General features: G+C 43.3%; 1 protein-coding gene across 8 annotated transcripts in view; it reads right to left on the bottom strand.

Moving 5' to 3' along the window:
- The window catches only part of TSNARE1 (t-SNARE domain containing 1), a 500,132-nt gene that overhangs the window by 336,133 nt on the left and 140,157 nt on the right, over nucleotides 1–23,842 (bottom strand). For all 8 annotated transcript variants that reach the window (XM_075743202.1, XM_075743206.1, XM_075743200.1 and 5 more), the window contains one exon: nucleotides 702–779. In XM_075743202.1, coding sequence (XP_075599317.1) covers nucleotides 702–779 — 78 coding nt within the window. The remainder of the gene's footprint in view (nucleotides 1–701; nucleotides 780–23,842) is intronic.

Genomic DNA, 23,842 nt, shown 5'->3' with positions numbered 1-23,842 from the left:
AGGTGATTCAGATGCAATTTCAAGATCCACTGTAATATCAGCACCTGATAATTTTAGATCCTTGTCTGGTGCGAGTGTATTTTAGAATGGGGATACCATGACACTAACTACCGTTCAGCAATGTTAGTTTATACCTATTTGTAAATACATCCCTCCAGCCCAACCCAACAAAACTGATGAGCCAGAGCATGTCTCCAAAAGAAGGAAGCACTCTGCATCTCCAGGGTCCAGGGAGACAGGAGCAGGAATAGCATCCCCGCTCAGTCTACAGAGTGACGAATAATAGACGAGTTGTGCTGTTGGTGTTTTTATAAGGGAGATAGATGTTTTGCAAGCTCATGTGACAAGCTCGGAACGCAGCAGTGCTGCAACACATTAGAAAACGAGTCTGGCTTGTTCCACCTTTCTGCGCTCTAACTCCCTATTGTAACAGATGACACAATTAAAAATAGAAAAGGATGTAGTCTCAGCAAGGATCGGAATATATCTGTGCCTGTTTAATGGAACATATGGTGGAATATTTTTACATCTTATAAAGAACTGTGTATTGGACATGTGCTGGTGCTCGTGAGATGCAGCAGCAGAAAAACTGCATTAGTATTTGCTCCCTGATAACAGGACCTGCCATACACCATGTACACGCGCACGAGTCATCAGCAGGACAGCACACAATTGACTAGGAAACTTTTCATTATACGCACCATTGGAGTTAATTCGGAAGACATTGGCTGAAGTCTCCTGAAAAAGTTCCTGTAGTTCGCTGGGATCAATCTGGGTGGCTGTGTAGACAAAAAGAGAGAAGATATATTAATACTGGAGAACACTGATCACTTTGAAAGGGGCTTACCTCCCAGCTGATCCTCTGATGGGGGATGCAGGTTCCTCCTTTGGAAATTTAGCCCAAGTAGGTGGTCCAGCATCATCAGGGCAGTAAAAAAATGCTGCTACAACATGGCAGATACAGCCCACATGGATTGAGACAGCATTTGTAGGAATTATTAGCAATTGGAATATAAATTATTTCTGATCATTTATCAAGTTGGAATATCAGACCCACAAATGAATGAGAAACCACAAGCACAACAGCAGGGTTAAGCATCGCTCTCCAGAGCAGGAGGTCACACGAGCAGGTCCTGCTTTCAGCAAAAGGGGAGGAAGCAGTGAGCAGAGCACAACTGCTCCATTGACTCAAAGCTTTTGGGGCAGAAGGAACATGGGAGCCCAGATAGGTCCTCCACACATTCATCTTCCAGCCCCCAAGAAAGGCTCCCCGTCTTCCTATTTCTTCCCAATACCCCAACTGCAAGGGTCAATGAGTCAGTGCCAGGAACTGCTATTGTTGCTGCCCAGATGACTTCTCTCAGCTTCATTCCCAAGGTCCCACTTTGGCCAAGGTACCCAAATCCAAGGTACCACCAAACCCAAGGTATGCCCTACAAGGAGAAAACTGAAGTGAGGTTTTGACTGCTTGGGTTTTGTTGTTGTTGTTACCTTAGCTTCCCAACATTAAACCACCTGAAACTATCCTGAGCTCCTCCACAGCCTCATCATCCCCAGAGAAGGAGAGATGTGAGATTGGACCGGGCTATATTGCAGAGAAAGGATGTATCACTTTTAAATAAGCTTTAAACAGGTGTTGGGTTTTGATTGGTAATACCAAAGAAACACTCATTTATACCTATGTCTTTGGTACCAGCTTTCTTGTAGCAGCTTTACAGCAGATTTTCCCATGGTTTAGCCCTATTCTGCCTCCCACCTGGGTCAGCTTTTGCAGGTTTCCGAGAAATTTCTCTACCTGAAACCTTGGCCAAGTCCAAAAGCACCACAGGGCTCGTCCACCCGACACACTACAGTGCTTTCAAACAGCCACTGCTATTAGCAAACTGCTCCTCTGAGCCGAAGCATTACAGAAACTCGAACAGGAGCTATGATTCGTATTTCCAAGTCAGCAGACTGTAACTACGACATACTCTGCATCCTCTAACCAGATTTCCCTAAACTGTTAAAGCATCACGTACCTAACTTGCATGTGGAAGAGCAGAGGTCATCGACGGAGCAAGGCGAAAACCATGGGTATTGAACAAAACGAGAAGCCCACTTGATGCACTGCTCAGGTTGGTCCTGAGGATGCATCCCCCGATGCTGGAGGACAAGCTCCACATCCAAATAGCACAACCAGGGGATTTTCCAGTGCTTCTCACCTGCCTTACCCGCAGCAGCACTGGCGTGAGACGATTCAGCCCTGTACCAGCCGTAAATAAAGTCCTCAATCAGTCTGTCAGGTTGACACAAATCCAGGGCATTAAATGGTGTTTAATCCAAATGCACAGGGGCTCATTGCTAGAGATTTTCCCAATCTTCCTGCAGTTCCTCCTAAATCAGCTGTCCCAGGCACTCCTTTCCTTTGCTTTATATATGAGGCTACATAACACAAGAAATTAGCTTAGGCTTACCTGTCCCCCAGGAATTTCACTTGTTACTAACAAGATCCAGTTTTCACTAAATCACTGACAAAAGAACAACACAGGATAAGATTTTTTGATCTTCACAGACTGCGCTGACCCCAGTTTCTTGGATTTTCAGTGTGCCGACACGCTCTGGGTTAATAATGCAGGAGGATGGGTAGCCAGGACATGGCTTTGGCTTGGATAAATTTCTAATTGCATATGCTGAGAGGACTGGTCCAAGCGTTTAGTGAAAAACTGAATTTGCCTCAATAGATTTTTATCTTGGACCAGTGACGCTGAGTCCATATGTACTTATGTACTTTGCTGACTGAAGCCTGAGATGGGAAAGAAACGCCAAACAATATTGCGTGTCCAGACTTGGTCCATAAAGTTAAAAACTACCCAGAAATTCAAGTGCTAATTTGGGATAGTCCGATGTATTTAACCTCCCCTGGGTGGCCATGGGGAGACCATTTTGCTCACCCTGTACCGCATTTCCCTAATGGAAAAGGGGAAAAACACAACAGGACAATGTGTGAGGATCACACTCTAAAGACACGGAAACAGTTAATTTTTTAGTCTCAGTATATTTATTTTAGCCAAATGCCAGAGGACTCTGAGATGATGAACTCCCCCTCAAAGCCCCCCAAAGGCTTGAAATCAAACTCCATAAATACCTAACAGAGAGCAACACGAAAACCCCACACCTCAAATAAATGCAAATTAAATGAAAAGGGGAAAAAAAAAAAAAAAAAAGCAGATGCAGATTTTGGCCAGAATTTCCAAACAATTACTTTGTAAATGCAATGCTCAGAGAATGGCTTATCTGAGAAAACTGCATTGAATCTGGCTTGCAATTTCCTGCCCCTGGACTTTTATTTCATATTACAGCATGCTGCCAGTTCTGTTTTTATTTTGTTTTTGTTTTAGAAAAGAAAAGAAAATAGTAATAAGGAGGTTGTTTTAACTGCTCCAATTTCAAGCTTCCACACATCAAGCAGAGATGTTGTAACTATTCATGGAGGATTCAGCAGTTCAAGCAGACAAGCAAAACAATTTAAAAACAGCAACAGAAAGCAAAGCAAAAATGCATCTGTACTGCCAAGCTAAGTGAAGACATACCAAGACTGCAAAAGAAAGTGAATGTGAAGTACATTTGTGTCTAATAAAAAATTAAACGTCTTTGACTACATAAAGCGAGTGCTAAAATATTACAATTCCCAAAGAAGGAGTATGAGGTTGCTGATATGCAGTAAATACTTTGCATGCCCCAATGCTAATAGAGTCCAGGGCTACAACTGGGAAAAGGTGCCTTTTATTCACACTGTGGGTCCTAAAACCTGTGAAGAGTTTGTGGTGGATACATTACAGAATCCTATGTGCAAATCACTTCTCTGCTTCCTTAACTGGATATTTCCAAAAACACTTTTACAGTTTCCAGCTATTTCCCTCCATTTGCTTTCTAGCAGAATCTCCTTGGCATGAGACAGGACAACCCAGGTGACCTTCTCCCCACCTTCTCCCCATCAGCAAATACTGATGACCTGTTATATTCATCGCAATTGCTAAAGCAGCAGCAATCAACACTGGCTTTTCCAATATTTTCATAATGTTTCTTAATTCTTCTATCTTTTGCCTGAAAAGCTATGGGTGGGTGCAGCAAATGGGAAGGGCAAGCTTTTAAGCACACACTCTACCAAAGCGAAGCGTGTTTTTACACGGTCTGGCCAGCTGCAATGGGAGACCTCAGCTGCGAGTGTGATCTTAAGGAAATGTGCAGCTTGAGATAGAGCCACTGCCTCGTAATCCACCTTGCTGCACTCCTGGAAATGCGTGTATTTGCTTTTCTTGTTGTTGTTCATGTGCTTATTTCATTTATTGCACCAAAAATTACCTTCCTTCACAAGAAAAATAGTTGCATCCCATCATGCGATGGCCGCGCGTGCACAGTACGAGATACTCCTCGTCCGATGATGCTGACAGTGCACTGAGGAGGAGGAGGGGAAGTCATCGCAGCCGAACAGTCCCTTTTCACTGGAGTTTGCTGCCTTCTCCCTGCTGTTAACCCTTCTCACCTTGTCATCGCAGCAAAACTGCCTCAAAATAAATCTTGAAGGGAACAAGTCCACTAGTAAATAAAAGAGAGTGAGGGAACAAACCATGCTTTATTGTTAGCTGGCTGCCCAGCTCTGTATTGCCAAGACAAACTCAGGAACTGTTCCGGGGTAGTTTATCCCAGAAACTGCCTCCTCTAGGAAAAAATCCATGAGACTGTACCAGATTTAAATCCAGATATGCAACACCATCTCACATCTATCATCTGCTATGCAGAGGTGGCATCCTGATCTCTGTTCTACCCCTAGCACTTTGGGCCAACAACAACAACAAAAAGGAGGAAACTGAATCATAGAATCATTTGGGTTGGAAAAGATCCTTAAGATCATTGGTCCAATTGTAAACCTAACACTGCAGAGTCCACCACTAAACCATGTCCCTAAGCACCACATCTACACGTCTTTTAAGTATCTCCAGGGATGGTGACTCAACCACTTCCCTGGGCAGCTTGTTCCAATGATTGACAACCCTTTAGGTGAAGAGTTTTTTCCTAATATCCAATCTAAACCTCCCATGGCACAACTTGAGGCCATTTCCTCTTGTCCTATTGCTTGTTACTTGGGAGAAGACACGGACACCACCTGGCTACAACCTCCTTTCAGGTAGTTGTAGAGAGTGGTTGAGAACCTCAAAAATCCACACAAGCCTTACACATTATTTTTGCAACCATTATTCCAGTGGAGACTCAGAGTGCATCGCATTCCACGTAACGCATCACTTCTCTATCTACGGGAGACAATCAGGATGAGGACTGGCCCAGGTACACACTGCTGTGTCAAGTGCTTGGAGCAAAATATAACCTGGGAGCTTGTGTTCAGCTTCCCCCCATCCTGCTCAGGAGGGAGAAAATGCTGCTGGTGCACGTGGGCATCCCTGGGGCTCTCAGGTGCTGTGATAATGAAGCAGAAAAGTCTTTCAGTTCCTGTTCAAGACAAGCCAAATGCAAAGCCTGAGCAGGCTTACAGGGTCTTGTCTCTAGTGATCTGGATATAATTAATGTCCAAAGGGAATAGCTAGAAGTCCAGGACAACACACATGGTAAAGGTATCTACAGGAACATCCTTTCGCTTAATGTTAATGAAAACTGCCCGTGTTCCCCACATTAATCTTTCTTGCCTATTAATTATTTCACACTAATTTGAAGCTCTTAATGGCTTTTCTGCAGCCAGGTGAAGTCAATTGCCTCCCTGAACTCAATTTTGTAGCAAACTCAAAATAACTCTAAAGTTGCAGAAAAGAAGAGGCAATAATTAGAGTAACTCCAATAAAAAGGGAAAAGAGGAAAACCAGGACAAGCATTTGATTTTTCTACTTACAATACTTCATGTGGCTGTAGTAAAGCACCTCAGAACTGTAATGCATTTATCCCCAATCCACCACCAAGAGCTACGTCTGTGCTCTGTTAACAGGCAGTCAGAGATTTCTTGCATCTTTCTCATTTGAAAGTTTTAAATGAAGTGATAAAATCATCCTTTGCTGGTATAAAACTTCCAGCAGAAATTTATCTGGTATCCAAACTCCTCTTTTGTACCTTGGAACTCCTGAAAAGAGTAAATTGGAGGTAGGGACCAACCTGTTCACTATGATTTCAAATTATCCACCCTAAATCCCCAGTTTACCAATAAGGATTAAGCACAATGGGCATCACCTGTATCCAAGCCCTGTGGCTTAACCCCTTCACAACCCAGCTGAATGGACACGTCTCACCCACCAAGCACATTCCTTCTCCAGGACCAGGGGACCCACTGCAAGGCTTTATTTCCCCCCTTGAAGACTTCTCAAAGTGTTAACCCCACTTATTCAAGTGTGTAACTCTTTATTGAAGACCATGATCCACAACGAGAGCCATGTGCCTCTGGCACTGGGAAACAGAACTCGAGGGCGAGAAAGAGATTGATTTCTGGCTGCAGGCTCAAGAGTAAGAGATTTGCTCTGGAGCAAAATGCTAAATTTGTGTCTTTATTTTCACTTTTCCACAACGACAACGTAAAAATGAAGACGTGGAAGAAGATGAAGGAGGCAAAGGGGGAAAAAGAAAGAGTAAAGACAAAGCAGCAGTTTGTCGTGGGAAAAAGAAAATGCTACAGAAAACAGACGAACAAGAACTGGTGGATGCAAAGCCACCTACACCCACCCCCGACAAATCCTCTAGCCACCAGTACTCAACAGCTTCCAAGGGTGCTCGTCCCTGTGGACTCTCTGGAGTCTGATCCCATGCTTCATACCAGCCCTTGGTCTCTTCCACAGCGAGAACACTGTTTTGGTCTTCAGCTGCCATTCCATTTCATATAAAAGACAGGAACCTTATTTACCCTCATGACCTCTGCCCTTCTGTTGAACCTGGTCAAAAAAGATTCAACAAATACCAGCATAGAAAGTATTGGCCAAGAGCATGTTTGGACAAGGCTCCTTTCCTCAAGGAAAAGAGTTTAAAATAGAAAGGGACATGGAAGGGAATGAAAGAAGCAGCATTGTGTCTAATGTTGCAAAGTTGCTCCTGGCATGCAAGCTCAGGAGGTTTTTATTCCCTCCTGTTGAAGTGTGAGTGAAATGAGTGATAAAGGGAAATGTAAGCAAAAATCACACTCATCAGGCAACACACTTTTCATCAGCATTGGAAAACGTGATGCTGCTTCACGTGGCAATGCTCTGAAGCTCTTTGCAATGGATTTATGCAGTGACTTGCAAAAGACCTGGGTCTCCTTGGCATGGTCAAAGCACAAAGAGGGAGCACTGGGGGGATTACACGTTTAACTAATGGGATGAAGCTGGTGTCGGCATCAGTCCTCTTTTATCCCCATTGTCACACAGTGGGGTCAGTGTATTCAAGCTGGTGGACTTGGCAGTGTGAGGTTAGAGGTTGGACTTGATGGTCTTGAAGGTCTTTTCCAACGAAAACCTATGGGTTCACTTGGGATCTCTGTTTGCATCAAGACTCATAAACTCCTGTTAACTTTTTTTGAAATGGGTTGGCCAAATTCTCCTGAACATACAAAATAAATTTTTCCTAGTTTTAGAAATGAAGTTTTACCTGAAGGCATGTCAGCTGGAAGAATCCATTTTGTTCCACCCATCTGAAAGCGAGATGTGTTTAGTACCCGCCTCCTCCTCCTCTCCCCAAGGGAAAACCCAGAAGCCAGGAGGTCTCTCACCCCACAGCCTTGCCCTGAAGAAGTACCTTTCTCTACCTTAAAGAAGACAGAGAATTAAGACACTGTCTTCTCCACAACCTAGCTGAGGAAAGGGGCTACACACAATCTGTCCACTCCTGTTTTAAATCAGCCAACAGAGAAGTTTTTTCCTAAGCCACTTGGATGGAGCATTATACCCTGGGGTGCTCTGCTTTTTCCCATCCTCCTTGCCCATACAATGATGGAAACCACCCCCTGCAACTCCAAACAGAACACCAAATCAGGCAGCAAAATGCAAATCTGCGTACTTCCAAGAAGCGGTTCACAGAGAAAAGGAAACATTAGTTAACTTTTTACAGTGTAATCAAGATTCAATCAGATTTGCTTTGCATTATTTCTAGTTAAGATGTTTTTATTCTCTTTTGTTTCCTTCATTAGCATATATGATAATAGGCAACTGCTGAAGAAGAAAGCAGTGAGACACTTGGTGCATAGCTAGTGCCGGTATCTTCTCAGCCCTGCAGCTCACCCTGCGTGTCCAGGAGAGCAGACCGCACCAGTGTATCAGCTCACACACAGGGAGTCTGGCCAAAGAGATTTGCAGCTGTGCCAACAACGAGTTGTTCAGCTTTGCCGAACCACTTTGGATCCATGTCCGAGAGGGTACGTCTCCACCAATCTCATAGCAGTAGGAAACCAAAACAGCCCCTCAGACCCACCCACATAGTGTTAACACAAGCAAGAGAGGTATCCAAGTAGTCCACCAAGAGAAGAAGTTGTCTCTAGAGCCAGCCCTGAGACACACACATTCATTCTGTCCCCCCCAGGCACTAGCTCATGGCCAAGTGGAGAGCCGTCCTCCTCAGTGAGCACCATGTCCTTCCATACAGCCAGATGTGAGCAGAAGCAGCCCTGCCAAAATTTGGTCCAGCTCTGAAGGTCTACTTTGTGACTGAACAGCAAAGCTATGATCAAAAGCCTGGAAAGATTGCACTCACAATCTTGACAAGGAGCAAGGACAGCATGAAAAACAGCATCAGAGAGAGCTGCTGGCACAAAGTGTCACCCAGAATATGGAATACACCACACAGTAAAACAAAAGGGGTGAGACGAAGCAGAGATGTTGGATAGAGGCTGCTGGGGGGGGGGGGGGAATGACACCCAACAAAACTCAATAAAAAAATTCCAATGAATCAACAAACTTTATTACATTATTATCCTAACTGTTTATTTTAATTTATTATTAACAGGGTCCCTGCTTTTGCAAGGACACTAGAAATATATCAGATCTATTCCAGGATCACATTACAGTTTGTGGTTTTCAGTCTTCTCAAGCTTGTTAAAGATGCCAGAAAGCAAATGGTGGCTTGCAGTACAAAACCTGATATTTTCTACATCTGCATTAAACTATACTGCTGCTAGAAAAATCTGTTCTCATCTTATACTCCTTTTTCGGCAGCAGTGAAAAAAATAATCAAAAAACAACCCAACCCACCAAACAACCCCCCCACACACACTGCCTTCTAATTTCTACAACAAGAAAAACAGCAGGTCTTGTTGATTTAGTAGAAAGAAAATGTCAAAGACTCACAAGACTGGTACTAGAATAAAAAGCCCATCACTTCATGGTGGTAATATAGAATCATAGAATCACAGAATCATAGAATCACAGAATGGTTTGGGTTGGAAGGGACCTTAAAGATCATCTAGTTCCAACCCCCCTGCCATGGGCAGGGACACCCTCCACTAGCCCAGGCTGCCCAAAGCCCCATCCAACCTGGCCTTGAACACTTCCAGGCATCCAGGGGCATCCACAGCTTCTCTGGGCAACCTGTGCCAGTGTCTAAGGAGGTGATTGGTGACAGCCAACATGGCTTCACGAGGGGCAAATCGTGCCTAACAAATTTGGTGACCTTCTACAATGGGGTTACAGCGTTGGTAGATAAGGGCAGCTGACGTCATCTACCTGGATTTGTGCAAGGCATTTGACACTGTCCCGCACGACATCCTTGTGTCTAAATTGGAGAGACATGGATTTGACGAATGGACCACTCGGTGGATAAGGAATTGGCTGGATGGTCGCACTCAAAGAGTTGCAGTCAACAGCTCGATGTCTAATGGAGACCAGTGACAAGTGGCGTTCCTCAGGGGTCGGTACTGGGACCGGCACTGTTCAACATCTTTGTCAGAGACATGGACAGTGGGATCGAGTGCACCCTCAGCAAGTTTGCTGATGACACCAAGCTGTGTGGTGTGGTCGACATGCTGGAGGGAAGGGATCCCATCCAGAGGGACCTTGAAGGGCTGGAGAGGTGGGCCCACGCAAACTGCATGAAGTTCAGCAAGGCCAAGTGCAAGGTCCTGCACGTGGGTCAGGGCAATCCCAAGCACAGCTACAGGTTGGGTGGAGAATGGATTGAGAGCAGCCCTGAGGAGAAGGACTTGGGGGTATTGATTGATGAGAAGCTCAACATGAGCCGGCAGTGTGCGCTTGCAGCCCAGAAAGCAACCGTGTCCTGGGCTGCATCAAAAGAGGTGTGACCAGCAGGTCGAGGGAGGGGATCCTGCCCCTCTACTCCGCTCTGGTGAGACCCCACCTGCAGTACTGCATCCAGCTCTGGGGGCCCCAGTACAGGAGCTGTTGGAGCGAGTCCAGAGGAGGGCCACAAAGATGATCTGAGGGCTGGAGCACCTCTGCTATGAGGACAGGCTGAGAGAGTTGGGGTTGTTCAGGCTGGAGAGGAGAAAGCTCCAGGGAGACCTTGTAGCAGCCTTCCAGTACCTGAAGGAGCCTCCAAGAAAGCGGGAGAGGGATTAAACGTAATGGCTAAGAGTGATTGGAAAGTCATGTGAGCTTGGCAGCCCATGGGAAATGAGTTGGTGGGACTCTGAGTATTGTTTCACCTGGTCAAATCTCTATAAAATGAATAAAGTAATTCAGAGAACAATGAAGACTCTCACCACAGATATCCCTGTCTGCAGAGGTGATCTTGTCAAGACAGGAGAATTAGGGAGAATGGTGATTTTTCATGATGGTTCACTGCAAAGTAGACTTAAAATTTTAAGTAAAATTTTATGAAGAATAAGTGCAGACTGGAACTGTGCAATGGATTAAGAAGCTGCTAATTCTGGAACAATGTGGAATTTTGGCTTTGGTTGGACAGTTTTACAATTAAGATTTTCTCTCTATTTTTAAGCAAAGGGGAGGTAAACTTTAAAAGGTTTTGCATAATTCTGATATATTACCAAGACACAGTTAAGGAGCTTTTAAATAAAACAAAGCAGTTTGATTCTTTTTTTTTTGCTGGTAGTGGATTAGGAGAGAGTTAAAAAGACAATTCATTTTTTGATTGAAATAAATCAATGTACTGGAAAATACCAATTCATTTGCAAAATTTCCCTATCAAATCCCATTGCTTCCTGCTTCCCAAGATGGAAAATCTAATCATGTTTCCTTCTTCATGCTCCAAAGCAGGAGCACAAGCAAGCAATAACGCTGTGCCTGCCTGTATTTTTAAAAGTATACCCAAGTCATTTTAAAAAAAAAAAAAAAAAAGCAATTTAAGATGTTTGACAGTTTTGTTTTGTTGGGGTTTTTTTTTAATGATGATGTGGTATGAGTACATAAATAAAAACTGAGTGAAAGTGGGATTTTGTTTGCACTGCTATATTCCCAGGATAGTCTGCATTGCTCTGCTAATGCAAACACAGACACCAGCACCAACAGTATGTGAAAATGCAAAGGAATTGACTGAAAAACTAAGTGGAAAGGATTAATCTTACACTCACTGCCCGAGCTCTTGGAAATATAACGTGAAAACAGCCAACAAAAAAGATGAAAAATCAAAATATTTTTGAAATGTCTTTATTTAAAGATTTATTGGTGATATAAATTACAAAATACTGGTTTTATTTTTAAACTAGCTCTTAATCAGTCTCTCTTCTGCTCTTATTAATGCACTCAGTACTAATTGCCTTAGAGAGTATCTTTTAAAATATCTAGGCTATTAATGACAAAACGGAGATGATTTTTTTTCCTTTCTGATTAAGTCCATGTGATGCAAGGAAGTGCTATCAGAAAAATCAGCTATATGTATGACAGACAGAAACCTTTAAAAGCATTACCTTACCATGGTTTTCCATTTGAAAACATCCAGCTAAATGGGTATGTTTTTCACTCCTTGTAAATCATGGATTCTATAAACAAAATCCTGCAATGTAAACTCAATTACCAAAAAGACCCCCAAAACGTATTGGATAAAATGTTACCAATAAAAATGAACAAGAATGTGTGATCCCAGCAGATAATATGTATAATTCATGACATTATCCTTACTACCACTGTACCGGAGGGGTTCCAGCATTGGGATGAGTCGCTAATCTAATAGTAATGATGGCAGAGATGAGACACAGTGCCTCAGTAATGGTGACACTCAGAGATGAACAGTGGGGTGGGAGAAGGGAGTGCTCTCCTCGCTGCTCTGCCCACTGGCACCCAATGAAGACAATCAGTGCCTCCCCAACCCCTTGGCATTTGCAAGTTCATACAGAAGAAGGGTTGTAGGAGGACAGGAGAGCACGTGCATGAGAGGTCTGTAGGAAAAAAAAGATGTGATTTTCGACCCCCAAGCTTGCTTCAGAGTCAACCACACTTGTTCCAGCACAAGGTTGAAGAAGCTCTAGTGTAGAAAATGCTTTTTTTTTTCTTCCCCCCCCTCCCCCCCATTTCCTTCCTCTTCATCACTTCCTTTGTGGGTCAGGACTAAAATTTCAGACCATCTCAAGGATATAAAAGAAAAATTGCATCTGCATTAAGTAATACACCATTCTTGGAGAGCCCTTGCAGCGTCATTGAGATCTGCGTGAAGAGTTTTTACAAACCAGAAGCCCCAGAGAGATGAAGTGAGGTCTGTGATGACAAGATAGCAGAAATTACCAAAACAGAGACAAATTGGATGCAATGGGGAAACAGCAACCAATAAGTATAACAGCTGGCATCTATCTGCAGGAAAAAAAGTGTTTTGAGGATGGATAGTAGTGCAAGTGCTGGAGCAGATTTCCAAGTTCAGACCAAAAGTTCCTACCAATGCACCCTCCTCTTCTGGAGAGCTTCAATTCTCCAGCAGAAAAGGTGCAATTTAACTTGTTTGTTAGGTGTCCAAAAGAGAAATGAAAAAGTGCAATATAACCTTTGCCATTTATTGGTCGTCTTGATCTATACGTTTAAATAAGAAAACTATACTGATAATTAATGCATGACAATTTATGCACCTTCACAACATTTAATGAATGGAGGAAGGAAAATTACTTTGATTTGCCTAAAATTAACCATAATAGAAGCCATCTGGCCCAAGGAACTAGTTCTTTTGCAGGAAATTGGTAGATTTAATGGTAGACTTTAAAGGTTGGACTCAATGATCTTAAAGGTCTTTTCCAACCAAAGTGATTCTATGATTCTATGATTTATATTAGATATAAGGAAGAAATTTTTTTATGATGAGGGTAGTGAGGCACTGAAAGAGGTTGCCCAGAGAAGTTGTGGATGCCCCATCGCTGGAAGTGTTCAAGGTCACGTTGGATGAGGCTTTGGGCAAACTGGTCTCCTGGGAAATGTCCCTGCCCATGGCAGGGGGTGTGTGGAACTAGACAATCTTTGAGGTCCCTTCCAACCCAAACAATTCTGTGATTCTACGATAAATCATAAAACCCAAACAGGTTTTTATAATCCATCCATACAAAACCACATACACCATTCAGGGAGGAAGATGAAATACCATCTGTCATAATTTCTGGAGGTCTCCTGGGTTTGCTTCTGTGGGACATTTTATGCAGATCTGGTCCTCCACAGCTTATGGGATCTGCAAGTTGTCAGCAGAGGTTGGAGCAATGGCCGTAAAACGTCCTGTTTCTTGTTACACAGCTACTGCTGTAGTTATTCCCTAGAAAGGAAAGAGTAGTACAAAAGGCACAGGCTCAGCTGTCTCTCCCTGAGACTCAGATGGACCAGATTTTGAGTTCTCTGACCCTGAGAAAGTTACTGGCAAGCCCTCATATTGTTCATCACTAGTGACATGGTCAATACGGAAAAACATTACAGAATGAGTCTTTTGTTTTTCATATAGAGACACATACACTCAGCAACAGTCCTTCCTCATCTACTGAGACAGAAGGAGAGGGGAACATCAACTTGCTGCTATCTGTTTATGAGGAAAAAAATATTTTGCTGTTTCAAACACAATTTCAGGCATAATCTCACGGACCTGGTAGTGTACAAGGCAACCTTTAACCCATGCAGAACAACACAGCCCACGACAGTGCTAAAGAATAAAGTAAAAATAAAAGAGCAATTCATTAGAAGCTTACGTAAAGCTACAGAAGAAATGTAGTTACTCCACATGTAATGTGATTTGGACAATGAACTTTATACCCATGCTTGCACACACACTCAAAAAAAAAAAAAAAAAAAAGAACTGCGTGGGTGTTAATGTTTTTTAGAGATTATTGTATCGCCTTCGTAAAAGGAAGAATATCCCTTCCGTACGGGTATTACAGCGGGATGTGTATTGCACTGGGGCTCAGCCCTAACGTGCAGGACTGATCCATCCTCAGGCCTATCTGTGCATTCGTTTGCAAGACAAAACCCAGCCTTTTGCTGTTTAATTCAGCAGAACTTCACTCTGTTTCTCATTCTCAGCATGACTCATTAAATATCTGCAGACCAGATTTTGCTCTTCTTCTTAATCCAAAAGACTGTATTACGTACTTGAACACAGACTTTCTCCCTTTCTTCCAAAATAAAACTGAAACATGGGTTGAAGTGTTTGCCTAAAAAAAAAGAAAAATCCATGGCGCTGTGATACTGATAATTATGAGAAAGTGGAAGTGACAGGAAACTGATGAAGAAAAGGCTGAATTAATTTTTTTAGACAACTGGTTTCTTAGCTAAAGCATTCTGGTCTAGGTCAACAGATACAAATGCCAAACTCGGTAAGATGGTTTCAACTGAAAGGTTTTTTTCTTCCTCCCTTTACCATAGTTGAAGCAGCCCATCACAAGCTTTCAGAGGGAAATGTTTTGACATTTTGAACCAAAATACTGTGTATTCTCAAAAAGTGCCTACATTTAAACCCCCAAAAGAACAAGAAAATTAGGAAAAAAAGGAGGTGTTTTTTACTGAAATATTTCAGTCATTGCAACTCTTCTTTCTTTTTTCCATTTTCAGATAAATTCTAAACATATTTATCAGCCATAGGGAGGAAAAAATTAAAAAGCAAATAAAAATCAATTATTTACATTGCCCACTCAGTTCCAGTACCACTGCTCATGCAGAGAGAAATGCACATAGAAGACGTAGAGAAGTGGTGAAAAACAAAATACATCTGAAAGGTTTTGGCTCCAATGGCAAAACTCCTGGAGATGCACAACCTCAACAGGAGCTAACCCTTTAGTCCCTTTGGAAAATCTCAAGGAATCCCAAAGCAGACATTCATTTTAGGGCTGTAGCAGTCATTGTGTTAGTAAACCAGAAGAAATACCATTTTGAACTCTTCCATGTCCCTCTTCCTCTTGTAGCCTCCTTCAAGCATCCTCTTTCCATGACATGTTGCTGCAGCTGAGGTCAAAGAAACTCTTCCCCACGCACACTCCCTATCAAACGCTATAAAGGGGTTAATGCCCCGATCTTCTGCACACATAAAACCATTGCCATTATTAATGGGAAAACTGAACACATTAGTAGAGTGTTGCCAGCAATGGCTCTCTGGATTTTTGTCAACATGAGGACTGCAATAATAAAATACAATGTTCTAGCAGAAGAAACTGCTGCCACATTCCTGCCCCCCCATGTTCCCTCGTGCTGATGTTGCATCAACCAGCATTTAATGGTTGGGCACAAGCAGGTAGAGCCTCTGTCTAGCGTGGCTGGGGCAGGCGGTTGATCCATCCACACACCAAAAGCAGCCACTCAATGAGGACCGATCTTGGGTGCCTGTCTGGGGCTGCTGGACTGCCTATTTCCTTCCTTTTATCTCCTTTTGCCTTCTCCTCCTTTCCTTCACACCCTTGGCCTCTCACTGAATGCTTTTTCCACCCACCACTCGTAAAGTCGGCAGCAGCCACCGCCTTGCAGATCTCACGAAGCAGCTTGGGGAGACTGAGACGTGCCACATCGCTCCTTGGGTAAAATCTCCTCCTTGCCGCTCCTCAGGAAGAGTAGGTTGAAACTGAAGGGCCCCCAAAATGCCTTCCATCTCTGTTGCCAGGATGGTGCAGCCCTGTGCCCCATGTTCAGCTGCAGCAAGCTTCAGCCCATCCTTCCACATGCCATCTGGACATGGTCTTGAGCAACCTGGCCCTACTTGAGCAGGGAGGTTGGACTAGATGACCTCCAGAGGTCCTCTCCAACCTCAACCATTCTGTGGCTCCTCAACAAGCCATTCATCTTCTTCCTCGAAAGAAACAGTGATGAAGACCAAAGGCTCAGGAATGGCATAGTCTTCTTTCATAATCATATCCTGAATCCCTTCCTCCCACCCCACTGTGCTGTGCAGAGGGGACAGGTACTTTGCAGCAAAAACTCTGCAGAAGTTGGGCAATGCTGCTGCTCAGATGGGTAAAATGGTGCTGCTCAGGGGCAACCAGCAATCCTTAAGCGGTGAAAAGTTGACTCCCACAGACTTTTCATCTTGCAGCTCCAAGATGTTACCTTTGCATCAGCCCCACTGTGTGACCACAAGACAGATCATGTAGACTAGGTGGGGCATGTGTATCCACTGGGAAAGGAGATGTTTTGCAGAACAACTTCTGCACTGCTGGTTAGCATTGGATGAATGAAGTCCAGGAGAGCATGGAGAAGACCGCACTGAGAATGCAAAAGTCACAGTAGCCAATTTTCCCTGAAAACAGAAAGTATCTCCTGTTGGATACAAAGAAAAGAAGTCTTGCAGGTCTTGAAGGCTTGTCTAGAAGGCAGGGATCAGCCCCTAAGCTCCCATTCAATTCCAATAGTTCACGGTCTGGTTAGAAAGTTCATCATCTGGTAACTTCCCCCAAAACAGGTGGAAATCAGAGTTTGGCAGTATCACTCACTTGTACCCCTGTCCCAGGCCCTGCACTGTGCTAACTCCACACTTGAGGTGGTTTAACACCCCCCAGAGATCTGAGGACGAGGTCAATCAGCACTTCTCTTCTAGTTCATTGTAACGAGCAGCCCAAGCAGTTAACATCAGTTAGTTTAAGTGAATTGATTTCATCTGAAATTCCTGCTGCTGCCTTCATGCGTGCACACACATCATTGCAGCTTCTATAATTAGAGCACACCGAGAGAGAAGCAATTTGTAAGGAGAATGACATCTCTAAAACACATCTTTCTCAGAAAGGTGTTGTGTGCATGTCTGGGGGGAAATACTTGCATATGCAGGAGAGAAGCCTCTGTAATGATGCTACTAGGCATTAACTAGAAACCTAATTGGTTTTGTGTTACAGTCTCAAGTCGTAAAAAGAGAAGAAAAAACCACGTATGCACACACAGGTGTACACATGCGCATACCTCTTGGCCACCTGTGCTTAATCAAAGACAAGACACATATAAAATAACCAAGATACTAGCCAAAATGCTAAGCTGTGGACCTGTTTGCAGTGCAAAGGCATGAGACCTATGGGAACAAGCCTGGGGTAAATTTATATAGGGTGAGATTTGCTAACATCATAGCATGTAGTGCTCTCGGCCATGCCGGTATCAGTGTTGCTCCAGAGCGAGAGCTACCAGAAATCCCAAACCTCTTCTGTTCCCAAATATTTAAATGAAGCAAGATATGCTCAATGGGGAGTTGCATCCACCAAAATGCTCCCACCCACAGCCAACCCAAGGCTGCTTGATTACTGGGTTAGGTGCAGCTGAAACACACATGCACGACCTTGACTGGGATCTCACTTGTGTCATGAGGGCTTCTTTTGTGTTCCCTTTCTTCCCCGCAGACCCATGCCAGGCACCCACAGTAATACGAAACAGAACCACTCCAGTTTCTGGGCCACCACACATTGAATTTGGAGTTATTTCTGCAAGCAGATGAAGTGCAGACTGAGGGCCATGCTCTCAGCAAGCTGTGGGCAAGAGCAGGGTGATGGTTCCAGTTCTAGTCCCAGTCCTGCTCCTGACCTTGCATGGGGGACCTGCAATATCTGAAGCTCTCTCCTTGCTCCACTGAATCCTACCTCCTATTTCTTTGGAGGTTGGAGGGGGAAAATCCCTCTGATCCTGCCTGAAAGAGGTGGGGGGGTAACAGCTTTGGGTCCTAGTTTCTCTGGCTGAAAACAGGATGGAGTACCTCTCACTCATCCTGCAGATAAATCCTGATGACCTCCTCAGGCAAGGAGCTGAATATACATCAAATAGTACTGCAGTAAGTTCTTAGCATACAGGTGATCCAAAAAGACTGACAAAATAATCTCATGATCCCTTCTAGCTTTAAAATCCATGATTGCGAGAGCTGAAAGGCATGCCAGAAAAAAATATAATGTTTCTTACAGTTAATGCCCAGACTAGACATATTTTCACCCAAGATCATGGCTGAATAACAAAATTTCAAAACTTCCAGTAAACTTTTGTGCCTATAAACTGGCTGAGTAGGTGGAAAACAACATTTTAAAAAGGAGCATCTTCTAGCAGGAATGCGTCATTAAAAGCATGGTCTGTCTAAACGAGCTGGGATTATGTCTGGGGACTTCTGTGCCATTGTCTTAAAACATATTAAAAAAATAAAAAATAAAACTTCACAGACAAGGGAATTTAAAATTCTTGTGCCTCCATTAAAAAGTTGGAGGCTTACATGTTTTTCAGATTGTTTTAAAAACAAAGGCTATCCATGCACTGGCATCTGAAAACCCTGCCCTCGTACACTTTTTAAGCTCATTAATTCAACCAGAGCTCTTTACAGTCACTCTGTCCTCACACAGGAATTGGCTGCTTAATGCTCAAGCTCAACGGCTATGAACAAGATTCATCTGACTGCTACAGGGTAGTATTTTGCACACAGGGTAGTATAAAGCACGGCTATTTAGTGTTGCACTACAAGCCACGACATAAGGAAAGGCAAAATCCTACACTGTTCTGAGCTGCTGTCATGCCGTTACTAATGATACTTCGCACGGCGATGATGAAATTCTCCCGAAATTTTGTGTACACCCCCACCACACAGCGATGTAGGAATCACCAGAAATTCCTGTTACCGCGGGAAAGACGTTCATAGACCCAGTGTACACCAGCAGCCCATAACATTATGCTAGCAGGGGACCAGATTACCCTGGTTCTCTTAAAATCAAGCCCTTGGGACATGGCATCTGTATTGGACATGCTCCAGAAAACCCCAAGGGACGCTCCTGTGCTGGCACTCGATTACACACACCACAGCATCGATTTTTACAGCTACGACAAAACTGGTTTTTTTTCTTGAACTGATGGTGAAGCCTAAGACGTGGACAGGGGTAGTGGGATGTGGAGAGCAGTCTATTTCTGAAACAGCCAGCACCTCTATTCTAAACAGTGAAAAACTCAAACAGCGGCTACAGCAAAAATCATCCGCAGTTGAAATGATTATATGCTGGTGAGGCGCTGCCTGGAAAACAGCTTATTAAAAAAAAGTAATACCAAAGAAGAAATATGTTTGCTGCATGCATGAATAAGAAACAGCCCTACCTTCCTTGGGTGCATTTTGGTATTGCTAGGAAACAACTCCCGGCCACTGGTGAGCTCCAAAGGATGAGATAGAAGAGCTCTCTAACCTCTGGTTGGCACCTGAACCTAGCTACATCAAGGTCGGACAACTTAATGTACAGCCATATGGTACAGCGCAGACTCCAGCACACAAACATCTGTATCAAATGCTCATCTTTTTAGAGAAAACCTGTAAGGATCCCTAAAAAAGCCTGCAAAGATTTCCTGTCCGTTTCTTAGCTATCATCTGATTGCACCTCTTCATCACCCATTTTGTGGAGGGCAATTTTCTTGAAGAAACCAGCCCACCTCAGATAGGGGATAGAAAACACACCTGAGCTGCGGAGAGCAACACCACACACATGCAAGGCAAATCTCCCTGACTCGGGATTTCCACACCACGGAGGTGGGTCTGGAAGTCCACCAAGCGAATGTGACTTCAGCTTGGTATGGGCAGCCTTCCCCTTACTGCTGGGGGTCAAGAGTTGCCCCCATCCCTTCACCCAGTCAGACCAGGCAGTGCTGCACTGAGCAGCATTCAATTAGGAAAGCAGCCTGCAAGCCGAAAGAGAGCTGAAACACAGAGGGAGGAAGAAGCCAGCTCAAATAAATGGATAATTGCCATTTAATTCCCATGTATTAGATTTGGCAATACTTGCATTACGGTTAAGTCAATAAAGCAACTTTGACTTGAGCTTGATTTGACGACGGGACAGACCGATCAATCTGTCTGAGATGCAGGCTGCCAGCCCTGCCAGGGAGACCTCAGGGTGGGAGCAGAAGAAAGGCCACTGCCTGTCTGCCATGTGTTGAGGGAAACAGTCCTTTATGTGCCAAAATGAGTATTAAGTAAAGATCCCATTCACGCTTTTCCTAGACTAGGCAACCTCGTTCACGGTCAAACGAAGCCTCTTGTTGCTCAAAGACAGCTCAATTATGCTCTACAGCAACAGCCGGACACCTTGCTGGAAAGATGATGCCGTGCCAAGCGCGTCTGCCCATCATGTCCACATGAACACAACTTAGGAGGCAAGCCCATGCAGGAGATTCACTGTCAGGCAATCAGCTCAAGAAAGTGAGCTAATTAAAGCTGCAGCAGAGAGCTGAAAACTTCACCGTGACAACTGTCTCATAGCTTGTCACCGACCATCGGCAGGAGGAGCCGTGCTGGAAAGGACACCCATGGCACCTGCCACCGATAGCGGGCAACGGCAAAGGGCAGTGAAGGAACAACCACTTCAGATAGTTGTAGTACAAAACAATACTAATAAACATATTTACGGGCACCTGACATCAATACATATAAAATAATTCATCTGTTTTACAGGTGCATCTCCCTTTCCTTAAGATATGTGAAGCCCTTGCTTTTTGGGCAAGCTACAGTCTCCTTTGGGATGGACAAATTCTCCCTCTACTGCAACACAGAGCAGCCCATAAGAGTGGGTGGAAACCAGGTGAAACCACAGGGGTTTGAGTCCAGCAGAATACATACCAAGACATCAGTGCAACCAAAACAGAAATGTGCATTATTTTGTATTACACTGCACTGTATATGACAGAATTATGCATTATAAATAGTTGCTTTAGTGACTTGCAAGACATCTGCCCTATCCAACAGCCGCAAGAAACTATGAAGAGCAGAACAGAAAAATGTGACAAATTGTTTTCAGAGAGAATACAGCCCAGCATTGTACAGTCTCTCAGGCTCTATATTCTGATAAACCTGGAAGTGCCTGGAGATATTGCCAGTAGTTTTAGCAGATTTAACATATATAGGGAACAGACTCTTGCACTCAACAGCAGGATGTATCGTAACTGTATTTACCCAAATAGACTGAAACTTCGCCACGATGAAGTACGGACCTGTTCATCCCCCACTGTTTTTAAAAAAAAACCCTCAAGATCCCCCCAAAACCAATCTAACACTTTATTTTATGAATTTCAAAGCAGTACATTAAAGAAAATATCTGAATTCCTCTGTTCATTTGTTAATGTTAGAATATTAGTGATAATTCTTCATCTTACAGTAGTTATATGCATGTCATGTGGCTATGTGTACACCCAGATACCCGTAAAACATGTTTTATAGCATATTACTTTTTCATTGCAAATATTTTCCTGAGATGTCCTAGAATGAGAGCACATTAAAAGCACCTGCTATTAAATCTTTGCTAAAACCTCCAAATTTCTTATGAAAATCCAAAGTGCGCTGTTAATGAAATTGTTGAGTTTTTAATGTATGTGTCATTTTGATGAATGTAGAACATAATTTCCATAATGTCTTACATGTTTCACGCGCTTCTGGGTATTATACCATCTTCTTGATAACCCAGGAAAACAGATTATTAGCACAACTAGGAAAGGAAACAAAATCATGGAGACATATATGGTTACAAAGAGTTTGTTTCAAGGTAAGAATCACTGTACAAAACTTCCTAAGTGCTTGCTCGGTTCTCCAACCACTAGATTAATACTTTCCAATCCTCACAATAATTTAATTAAAGTGATCAGCAGATGAGAAGTAATGCTGTACCACTGAATCTAATTAAACTTCAAGTTTATCCTCTAGAAATCAAGAAAAATATATATTTCTTCAAGAAAATACATTTATTTTATTCTGACAGAGGAAAGGATAAAAGAAAAAAAACAATCAGTTTTGTTGATAACATCTCTCTCTCTCTCTCTCTCTCCCCCCTCACCTTCCAAATGACAATGCTTGCCTGGCTAAATAATAAAATTAAAAGCATTCTGCAAAGCTAATCTTCCTGTTCTGAGCTGTCTAAGCCATTTTGTCCCTTCCACCCATGCCATTGTACAGCAAAACAATAGTGCCTTTGTAAAAATGACAACAAAAACCAAATGGAGGGGAGGTCTCTACTGTGTTGGAACCTGTCAAGAAGAGAAATAAAAATGTAGACCTTCGTACCTCTATCTGGTAATTCTACATCTTACAAAAGGTTCCCCCTCCATCCTCGTCCCATGCAAGTATTAACTGTCTAAGCTTGATCGGAGCTTTGTGCAAAATTAGAGATGCTGAGAGGGAAGGTAAACCACCCTAAACTGACAGCAAAAAAATTACCTATGGAGAGTATTCCCACTTTCTGCTGCCCACATCTCTGCTACCAAAACCAATACCATGGTCTAAATCTAGATGTTGTCCAGCACCTCCTCAATATAGAGGCATGCACGCACGCACGGTAACAAGTTGTGCTTGGAGATGAGACCATCATCTCTCCAATTGGCGTTCTTGAAAAATCATGCTAACTAGTTTTGTTACTGTCAGCACAACACTGAACATTGTTAACCAGTGCAAAAATGCAGAGTACTAAACATTTAACAAAATATGTACGATTTCTGAAGAAGGCTTGCTCAATTAACATTTTACTGCAGTGACCTCCAGGGCACACTGTCTTGATAATTATTTGCTCTCCATCCCCTTACTACAACAGGGTGGTTTTACACTGTCTTTTCTCATGGTCAAAGAGCAAGAGGATGTGCAGAAAAAGAGAAAGAGCTGTATAAACAGCTTCATTTGGCTGACTTGGACCTTCTCTAGCAGCTCCTTTTCCTCCTGATGCTAAAGCCCCTTGTAGAGAGTGCTGTGCTCAAGCTACTGAATCAAATGGGCATGGGTTGTGCGTCCACACCAGTAAAGCTCTCAACGCAACTGGTTGTCTCTGAAGATGGGTGGCCAGGAACTGACTCAATGGACCCACAAAATAAGAACAGGTGCATTGGGGAAGATCAAAGGTCTACAGCACTGGTGAACAACAGATGCCTAGAAAGCCTAAGGTAGAAAGCACACATGCTACTTACTGCACAAGCACCTTCCCAGCTACTGACCATTTGCATCTCGGTGGCTTCTTGAGCAAAAAGTGCTTTTGTGTATTACTCCACCATGACTTCTTTAGTCTCCCCTCAAAGCCACATACACTTTCAGCACCTGTAAAAAACTATTAGGGGTTCAGTGACATAATTAGAGCTCATTGAGGCTCCCCTTCTTCAGTTTGTTCTGGACATGACTCCTGCCACCTTCACCTGATGTGTGGAGACCAAACACAGACTTCACAGTCAGAAGATGGGCTCAATACCAGAATAAAGGTGAAGTTGCAACCCAAAAGCTGTGCAGAGAACCACTCTGTTAGTGAAATATCATTGCCACAAACCCTGTAGCTCTAAATCTTTCTTAGCAATGCTTCAGGGGAGAAAAAAGGGAATGAAGGAAAGAATGAAAGAAAAAGATTTTCAACATGAAAGGCTCTTTGTAGATTTTGAGAGATTTCTACTACTTCTACCATACTGCTCTTACTCTGCCCACACTTTTCAGGTGAGCCATACAATCACCTGAAGGAAGATGATTCAACATCTTTCTGAGGCAACAGGTCAACAGTGCAAATCCCAACTGAGCAACCTACTCAGTGAATCATAAAATAGAAAGA

Source organism: Balearica regulorum, chromosome 2 (assembly GCF_011004875.1).
Source record: "Balearica regulorum gibbericeps isolate bBalReg1 chromosome 2, bBalReg1.pri, whole genome shotgun sequence".
Taxonomy (NCBI): domain Eukaryota; kingdom Metazoa; phylum Chordata; class Aves; order Gruiformes; family Gruidae; genus Balearica; species Balearica regulorum.
Note: the sequence above shows the minus strand (reverse complement) of the source record. Positions and strands in the feature narration are given on the sequence as shown.